This window comes from Diplotaxodon limnothrissa, linkage group LG3 (genome assembly GCF_057381915.1).
Source record: "Diplotaxodon limnothrissa isolate DT_005_m linkage group LG3, D_limnothrissa_male_GT1.1, whole genome shotgun sequence".
NCBI classification, from domain to species: Eukaryota; Metazoa; Chordata; class Actinopteri; order Cichliformes; family Cichlidae; genus Diplotaxodon; species Diplotaxodon limnothrissa.
Window position 1 is genome coordinate 46,070,299 of NC_140598.1, and position 10,079 is coordinate 46,080,377.

At 40.9% G+C, this 10,079-nt stretch overlaps 1 protein-coding gene across 1 annotated transcript; it reads right to left on the minus strand.

Moving 5' to 3' along the window:
- Window positions 1-1,101: 1,101 nt before the first annotated feature.
- Window positions 1,102-4,538, minus strand: LOC146636114 (FH1/FH2 domain-containing protein 1). The gene is made up of 9 exons (XM_085350716.1): window positions 4,071-4,538; window positions 3,800-3,940; window positions 3,481-3,663; window positions 2,703-2,822; window positions 2,466-2,627; window positions 2,094-2,344; window positions 1,503-1,731; window positions 1,302-1,410; window positions 1,102-1,130 (listed from the first exon to the last, which is right to left on the minus strand). Exons 1-9 carry the CDS (start codon window positions 4,536-4,538, stop codon window positions 1,102-1,104), a joined length of 1,692 nt encoding a protein of 563 aa, XP_085206842.1.
- Between the last annotated feature and the right edge of the window lie 5,541 nt (window positions 4,539-10,079).

Sequence of the window (10,079 nt, forward strand, 5' to 3'; positions counted from 1 at the left end):
TTTTACACGGCATCCCTACAAAAATCAAGCCTTTAAAATGTCGTATTCGAAAAAATAAAAACAAATAATAATAATAATAATAAAAAGATATATAAGCCTATATGTTGTTGTGGAAGCTACTTAAAACTAGTTTCTGTGCAGTTTGTGCCATTTCAAAATGTACGTCACTACAGCCAACACAGTCTCAGGAATACCAGCCAGGAGGGGAAAAAACACATTAAAAATAAAAACAAAAAGTCCCAAAGACGGTTCAAAGTCAGGACAAAAACAAAAAAATGTAAAAAGGTAAAAAAAAAATCTCTCATTTAAAAATACTCACCAGGAGTTTAACACTAAAAATGAGAACAATTCAACGCTCTTTCTACTTGCACGGGTAAAGATCCGCTTACAGCGCTGCTGGCTCAACGTATCACCTTGAACCCAGTGGACACGAAATGGCGTCGACTCGCACTGGCGACAGGGGAAGGCCACGCCCGCTTCCGAATCCTAGTTCCTGATTGGATATCCTGAGCCCGTGTCTGTTTAATCTCTTCGCTGATAGGTTTCGTGCTCTTGCCACTGCCGTTGCCGCTCATTGATGACGACATTCATGTATGCTAATCAATTGACTACCCGACGGTACGTACGACACTGCTAGTTTGTGGCTCTAAAACATTGATGGCTGTGCTTTGTTTTAACCCGAAACCGAGGCACAACTGTAGTGTTTTACTGGTTGAGAGCAGCAGGGGTTAAGTCCTAAAAACAGACACGCTTGCCAGTCTCTATTTTGAGTCTTTACTTTTATTTATTTTTTATTAAGGAGCTAATATGAAAAATTCAGTTAATGTTACATACACAATAGATTTGATCCAATTGATTGTTGAAGTTGTAGTTTATTTGAATTACTTCCATTAAGACAGAGATAGAAATGAATATATTTTTATGTATTTGATCAAAACCATTATTTTACCAAAACCATTTTATTCATTAACATTGAATAGCATGTGAAATCTCATGCGCTTGTCAATCTCTTACTGGTATAGTGCTCTAAATGTAAAGCTGCAGTATAACAACAATGCCATTAATAACAATCACACATTGCTTCTGCATATGTCAGCAGGGTCACCACTTCATTTTCCGAGAAAATGCACCTGTGAGGTAAACAAAAAGGAATTCATTTGTGACACGTGACAATCATACTGGCCAACCTTGAGACCTCAGAAGTAGGGAGACATTCAAAAGGGCTGTTGGGGGGGGGGGGTATACATATACATGTACATATATATATACAAAAAATGGAATGAGCATATTATATAAAGTACCTTGGAGGTCAGCCATCCTCTTCCTGTTTCGAGGCAAAGTAACATCCAATCTTGACATGGACTCGGGTGTTCTCAGTACCTCCTCCAGCCTACCCTGCTCATCATTGTCCTGGAGGAGTATGAATGGATTAATAAAATAGTGCCCTCATACCCCCCAAATTGACTATAATATTTTTGTATAAATTAATTTAGTGTAATAACCTTTGATGGAGTTTGTTGATTTTTTCTTTTTCCTACAGGGGTGTTTGGACCCGAGCTTTCGGTCGCATTTTTCTGTCGCTCCCGCTCTCTTTCTCTCTGCAGTAGGATAGCCTGTTGCATGGTCCTGTACTCCAGGGAAAAGTTACTGATGGTTTTGCAGAAGTCCTCCGGTTTGGTGTCCCTCACCATGGCCCGGGAGTAGCCAAGGAACAGGAGAAAAGAGTGGAACCTAGAAAAAAGTAAAAACGGTGTAAGCAAAGACTTGTTGAGTAAGGAGTCAGTCAGTCTGCCATACCCACTGGCAGATCCATGGCCTCCTGGAAACCACCAATTGCTAGAGAACTTTCAGATAAAATTTATCACAAAGAAGCTTAAGATGCTGCAATGAAAACTTCCTTGTGCTTTTCCTTGTATTGCTAGCAGACTGCTGTGGATGTGTACACTTTGTATGGAAAACTTCTGTACAAATAGTCCCCACGGCTCAGGAAGTAGCAGTGAAACTTGAAAAAGTGCTTGGCCTGTGTGAGTAAGGACTGAGATGGAAAATGCTTTGTTTGCTAACAAATATCATTTAAAATATGATTAGAGTACCTGTTGATAACCCTACGATGGACGGCTCTTAGGACTTTCAGCCTTTCCTCACACTCTTTCAGAATCTTCGGAAGCCTGTGACGGAGCGAACCGTCCGGGGCCAGGGCCTCATCACCTATCCCTTTCATCTTTTCCCCCTTTCCTCCTTTCCTCTTTTCGTCGGCTTTATTCAGCAGCTTCACCTGCTCCCATGATGCTTTGCACAGGCTCTCCAGCTGGGTAAAGTTAGACTGGACTTGGGAGTAGTCACACTGTAAAGAAGAGAAGGTTTTGTGCTTTCCACAGTTTGCTGGTTTAACTGACTCTATAAGTGATCTTCAGAATGAATCAGCTGTGTTGGACAAATGCAAATCCACAGATGCAGCCACACACCTTTCCACCTTTAGTAACCGCGGTGATGTCCGAGTAGAGGTCAGAGGATTCTGGATAGAGCTGCAGCAGTAACACGCAGACGTGGTGCAGCAGGGGCTGGCGAGTGTGTGTGTCCCTTACCTGAGACAGCTTCCCCAGGTAACTCAGCTCAAAACCACGGGCCTTGGGATAAAACAATGTGTTGCAAGAAATAATGGAAAGATGGACAAAATCAAGCTTGCGTCGGAATGCACTCACCTTACATCCGTTGAGAAAGTTACCGATCGCTAGCACTGTCGCCAGGATGTACTTGAAGGTCTGGCTGGCTGCCAGTTGTTCCATGCCCAACTTCAGATGGAAGAGAGGCTCAGCAATTTCCTTTTTAAGAGGAGTATACATTTAGAGGGCGTTTTGGTGGTTCATATAGAATAGTTGAGCCATCACATCCATCTTTTATTTTTAGTCAGGTGATGTATTAGGAGAAGTCATCACAGTGGTGTTTTTGCCCTGCAGAACCTGTGTTAGTTTGTATAAGTGCAGTGTCCTTATACAGCAGCATCTCTTGTCCTGCACTTTCATTCAACTTTGCAAGACATTATTTGCGGTTCTCCAAACTGTGCACTAAAGTGTAGTTTATCATGTTTGATTACATTTTATGTGTTATTATCTGACATATTGTGTGTTGTTCAAAGTGTACCATGATACTGCATGAATACAAGCAATGAAAACTGCACATGGGTGGGAGTGGTGGCGTGCCATAGAAAAACAACGAGAGGAGCTTGCCTTGGCTGCTCCTTTTTAGGCAACTTTTATGCAAGCTTCTTCCATCTGCAACAAGCTTCTGTCTCTGTTCTTTGGTTATCACTGTTATGCATCCAGGAACACTGATAAAACCAGACTATTTATAGACTTACTGAAGTCTATGGGAATATCTTAAATGTTTGATGGAGTGCATAAAAATGTGACACCAAGGGGTCTTGGCAAAGCTTCATTATGTAATGATCTGTGAGTGGGAAATTATTGGATTTTTATTTACCCTCTCCAAGGAGTCGTAATCCAGAGCAAAGGCCCAAAGCTGAAGCCTGGTGCTCAAGTGTGGGATTTCCCCCAAAGTGAGGAGGCAAAGCTCAGCCGGTGCCAGAGAGGCATTAGGGTTCTGGGCCTTGGCCTCTTTGATCAGGCAGAGTTCCTCTTCAGTCGGGATCAGTGCCTGAAGACGCTGTTTTGGAATGAGCGTAGAACAGATTATCTTAGACCTAGTTTGTAACCCTTTTATTTTACCTGGGTATTGCTGGGTAGTTCATCAAACAAAAATGCTTTAGCTCGAAATCTGGGCGATTTACCCTTTACTGTACCTGAATGTCCTCTCTTTCTAACACACAGCTGTCCATGCTGTAGATAGCAGGGGGGAGGAGGCGCGGAGGGGGCAAGCTGCTCAGGGCAATAGTTATGATGTTGCTGCGCTTCACTCCCAACACCGATATTGATGGCTGCTTCTGTGTTGAGGGGGAATAAAAAAGGATTTAAGGCATTTTAATCTATATAATGCACATCAGTTTGTAGCTATTTGAAAACCAGAATTACATGGATGAATGAACAAAAGGATGTCTCTGTCATCAGTCTCACCTGCCGCCCTGAAACAATGTTCAGACTGCTGCTATTGGCTTTAGACTTAAACAAGTACTCCAGATGGTTTTTATCCAAATTCACCGGCTCGAGTCTGGCCCAAATGGTCTGAGTCCCAAAGCGTGTCATCCTGGGGAGCGGTGCCAGATTCTGCAGCTCCCTCCAGTGAAGCTTCAAAGTGCGAGACTTAACAGTACCATCTTTAGGTGAAGCTGAGGGCAAAGGTGAGGCGAGAGAAGGAGGAGGGGGAGGTGGGGGAGGAAGAGGAGGGGGCGCCGGAGGTGCTCGGAGACAAATTGATGATTTGATAGTTGTTAGGGTTCCCTCATCCTCTGTGCTGTCTTCCTCATCCCAGAGGTCGGAAAAATCCAAGGTGTTGAGACAGAGGCGTGCAGCTGGTGTTAGCAATGAACTCCAGGATTGGTCAAAATCCCAGGTCAGCTCTTTGGATTGTTCCAGCTCCTTCATTGTTCCTTCAAAGCTGCCTGTAACTCAAAAGTAAAAATCCAATACCATTACCGTGGCGACCTATACTTACTTTTTCCTGCTTAATAAAAGGCTACTCCAAAGTGAAAACTTCTTTTTTATATTAGAAAAAAAAGGAATAAGGTTCTTCCACACGTCTTGATCTTTCACATAAAGCAAAACTTAAATCCTTCCTTGTCTTCTCACCATGCATTCAACAACCACCTCACAAACACTCTGTATCCATCTGAATGTCTGTGGATGCTCTGCCTCACTTGTCCACCACAGAAGTGCATAACTCACACACCCAAGTCACAATTTTTCAACCACCTCTGGGTGTTCTCGCTGCACCGTAACCTGCAATTGCCTTAGGGTGTAGCGTTTGTCCCTCGCATCTAAAATGACAAGCCGTGTTTGATCCAAAAGTCCACCGGTATCTTGCCTGGGTGCCAGAAGCTCACAGCCTCAGACAAAGGAAAATTCTTACAATTTTTGACAGGTTGTATTTAGTCCTGTATCCAAATCTGATGAGAAAATCCAAAGAATGCCTGTCTGAATATCCAAATGATGTGCCTCTGTAGCCGTCCCTCGACATTCATCTTCCTCTGTTGTTCTCCAAGTGACAACGAGGGCGCTTTCATGAGGAAGCGAGAGAGACTCGTTCGTCCGTTGGTGTATCAATTTCGGCTTATTTGAGTTGCACCCTTTCCCTTAATTTTCTTATCGAGCCTGGATCTCCTGTTTGTATTGCTACTTGTGTATACAGAACCTCTCTATCTGCCTCTGAAGATCTGTGATATCCCCTCCTCTTTTGCCTCCCCTTCTCCCCTATGAGCACATAAAAGAGTGCAACTGACCAAATGTTGACCTGCTTTCATTTTACATGCAACTTTGTGGACAACAAATCAGCAAACAGTAACTGCACGACATTAGGCCAAAGCACACAATGACGCACCATTATTCCATGCATGCTTGTAAATCCTTTGCTTAAACCTTGTGCTAAAATGGAGAAAATATTCATGGGTACAACAGCATCTCATAACAGAAAATAAATCCTTAATGAAAACAAATTAATGACTTTAAAAAACAGAGTTCAGTGAGCATAACTGCAAAAACACTGCTGTAAGATTGCAAGTTATAATCGTTAATATCGTAGCATTTCAAAATACAAAATACACAGTTGTGTTCTAGGGAGTCGTTTGCATGGTCGACGTGCAGCTCTAATGCGGATCCCTCCCAAGGCCATTAAGCCTCTCCTAATTACACTTTATCTTGTTCAGTGGGCCTGCTGTCTACAAGCAGCAGTAGGGCTCAAGGGACATTTTGGCTAAAATGAGGTCTATTTGCAATGGTTAAGCTCATTTAGCATATACAGTACTGCAACAGTCTCAGACCACCCTTCATATTTACATTTTGGAAAAGGGGGAAATAGGTGGAACAAGTTCTTGAATTGAATTGAAATACATATAAAAATATATGGAAATACAGTATCTAAGGCAAAAACAGAGTTTGTACATTTCTAATGAGCATGAAAGTCAATATTTGGTACGACCACCTTTATTTTTCAACACTGCCTGAATTCTCTCTGGGAAATTTTTGGTAGTCTTCAGGAATAGTTCTTCAGGCTAAGACAAAGCTCTTCTTTGCATGCTGGCCCCCTTTAAATGACCCCGCACTGCTTCAGTGCTGTTGAGGTCCGGGCTCTGGGGAGGCCGATCCATGACTGACTTCCACTGTGTTTTTTTTCTATCTAGGCATGCTTTTACTGCATTGGCAGTATGTTTGGATCATTGTAATGCAGAACAAGGCAGCAAATGCATTTCAGGTGGAATTTAATGGTGGATAAAAACCTGGTGGTACTTTTACACATGAAAAATCGTTTTGACAGATCTCCAACACCACTGGCTGAAATTCAGCTCCAAACCATGACAGAGCCTCCTCCTTATATACTGATATCAACCAAATATTTTACACTTGAATTCATCACTCATCAGTGCAGTTCTTGTGTAGTTCTGCATACCTTAGCCTTTTCTCCATTTTTCCTTCCTTAAGAATGACTACTTTACAGCCACGTCTCCACTGAGACCATTTCTGTTAAGGGCTTTAAGAAAAAAATCTGTTAGTACCGATAGTGAGGTGTGTGTTCACTAAAACATGTTCATACTTGCAGTTAAAGGCTGAATTAGGTTGACTCTTACCCAGTTACCAGACATAATGTCAGCTGCCCTAACCTAACAATATTTTAGTTATCATGTGACATCTGTACAAAAACAGACAGATCCCCCTTGGGAATGGCATTTCCGGGTGAGTTCTTTTGATTAAAATGAGTGGGAACTTCCATGTCTCCCTCTGTATATTTGTGTTGTCGTGTTTGTATATGTGACTGTATGCATCTCTTTTCAACTGCTTCTCTGTCTGTCCCGGCACAACTGCTGACTGTAACCCTGTGCCAAGATAAAGATCAGGATAAAAACTACCCATAATCGTACCCAGTTTGATGTTTTTGAGAAGTGGGGGGTCAGGAATTAGAGCTTTAAATATTTCATTTACAAGGTCACTTAGAACTAGGACTTATCAATTTAGTTAGATAATAAAGATGCATATATCAGTGACCATGTCACAGTTTTCTAGAAAGAATGCAATGATAGCGTTTAGCTGTTTTACTGATCCAGATACAGTATTATTTATTATTATTATTATTATTATTATTATGTCCATAAATGCATTAACCCAAATGCAGAACAATAAAATCTAAACTATGTAAAAGTAGCTTTTTTCAGCAGCTATCATTTAAATGAACAAAATGTAGATGATGTTGAAGGGGCTCTGTGTTTTCTGTGTTGTCTTGAAAAATGTGCATGTGAGGATTGATGACTCATCCACTGCAAACCAAATCTACCTGCAGGTACAAATAAAGTATCCTGAACCTGAATCTAAGAGGAACTGGGCATGTGCTTTCAGCTTCATGCCAAAGATTCTCTAGAACAAGCTAAAAAAAGACCTTGAATTACATTCAAACCACTCAACACATGCCTTTGAATGTGCACCATCTTTCGCCAAGCAACTGAAGGTCTTATTTTTCTGAAGACAATTACATACCAGTGTGCCACACTTCTTTCTAGCACACATTCATTGCAACAATGCGGGACTTGTGACCAGTGATGGTACATTTTCTCCTTTCACTGGACCTGATGTATTGTCGGCTCACAAAACCAGGGTGTGACAACCCAGCCAGAGGTAGAGAACAATATGGATTAAAATATTCTGGCAGTTTAGTATCATATCTTATCATTGTTACAGAGTACAGTGGTCCCTCGTTTATTGCGCGAGTTACGTTCCAATGACAACCTGTGATAGGTGAAATCCGCGAAGTAGCCAACTTTTTTTTTTTTTTACAATTATTATAGATGTTTTAAGGCTGTAAAAACCCTCACTGCACACGTTATACACTTTTCTCAGACAGGCATGAACATTTTCACACTTTTCTCTCGTATTTAAACACTCTCAAAGTTCAAACCGTAGAAAAATAAGTCCAGTATTATGGAATGAAACCAAAGATCAAACCCTGTTTTCAGGTCCAGAACATGAGAATAGAGCAGCTGTGAGAGAATTCAACACTAATGAATCAGTCGTATGGAAGTGGAGAAAGCAAGAAGAATGACTTGAGTAAAGTTTGACTTTTCTGACTGTTTTGTTTTACTTAATGCACCTTATAATCCGGCGTGCCTTACAGTCTGAAAAATACAGTAACTTCTACCTTCCTTTAGCATGTCCAGAAGTCCAACTGCCTGTGCTATGGTTAGCATTGTCCTCTGCCTTTTGGATGCTACCATAGATGCCTTTGACCGTGCAAAACGTTTCGTCAACATTCTTGTGTTTGTTGGGGATAAAACGTACAGTACAGCACTTCAGAATCACACTGCTAGAGATCGAAGATTTATGTAAATTTGACAAGTTGAAAGCATTCTGTACAGTACGGGAGACACGGCACGAGATTGACTGACAATGGTGTGCAGCCAATCAGGACGCAGAACACAATGCGCTTTAAAAAAAAAGCATGCAAAAAAAATCTGCGAAACAGCGAGGCCGTGAAAAGTGAACCATGTTATAGCGAGGGACTGCTGTACGGACAAACAAGTATTTTTTAAAACAAAGATTTTTCTGTATTTTTTTTTCTGTTGTTTTTTTTTTGTTTGTTTGTTTTTTAAATATCTCCCATCCACATGAAAATGTCAGAAAACAACCTCATGTGCTGTCAAGGGCATGGCAGAGTAGCATGTGACAACAGCTCATTGTGTAGAGATGTCGGCCAATGAAAATCCTATAAATAGTAACACAGAGCACCATCTGACATCAGGAAAGGAGACACAGGTGCACACTTTTGCCCCTTTCCTTGCTCACCTGTAAATGGAGGAGTTAAAAATCTAAATTCTGGAAGGTGTTTTTATCAGAAGCTCAGTTTTCAGTGGTGTGAAATGGTTCTTACATGTAGATAAAAGCATCAACATACACACACAAAATTGCATCCATATTCACATGTCTGCATACCTGTGGACATGTCCTTGTTTCAAAAACAGAAATGTGCAATTTGACCAAAAATCCAGATTTAAGACCGTGAGCTTATAATTATTATTTTATTTAACCACCGTGGTCCTTTCTACTTCTTTCTGGCATCAAAACACCTGTTTCAAAATGATCACCTTGTTATCATATGATGCTGCAGGTAGAGCAGGTCATCTGCTAGCTGGAAGACTGATGGTTCAATCCCTGGCTGCTCCAGTCCACATGCCAAATATCCTTGGGCAAGATACTGAACCCTGAGTTGAGTAGTGTGTATTGAGGAGTATGATTGTTAGATGGAAAGCACTTAGGCATACAAAAAAGTGCTTGTATGATGGGTGAATGAGGCATGTTGTATACAGTGCATTGAGTGCTCCAGTACTGTAGAAAAGTGCAATATAAAAAACCTTCATTTGAATCAGGTCATGTTTTAAGAGCACTGAATTATTGGATATATATAACATGAGCTCATATACTAACTCACAAGAAATGGGTGTTTTATTGGAGGAAAGAATGTGACTGGACAGTTAAGGTCCCTGAGTGAGGACAGAGTACCCATAGCAGAGCAGTGCCCAGAATCATGTCTGTGGAACCGTTAGGAGATTCAAGATTCAAAATGTGTATTGTCATGTGTACAAAGAAAAGCATTTCTCTGTGCAATGAAATTCTTTCTCTGCTGTCCATACATAGATACCGGTTAATATGTACAAATAAAACTACCACAGATAAATACAAATAGTATGAATAAACACTGTAGCCTTAAAAATAAATCCCACTTTTGTTTGTTTGTTTGTTTGTTTGTTTGTTTGTTTGTTTGTTTCTTTCTTTCTTTCTTTCTTTCTTTCTTTCTTTCTTTCTTTCTTTCTTTCTAGTGTTTAAGAGTGGACTAAGTTCTCATGTAGGCCACTCTTTCTCACAGGTTCGAGTTAGTTGAAATTTTAAGACATCGAAAAAAGAATTTGTGACTTATGGATAGTAAAAACT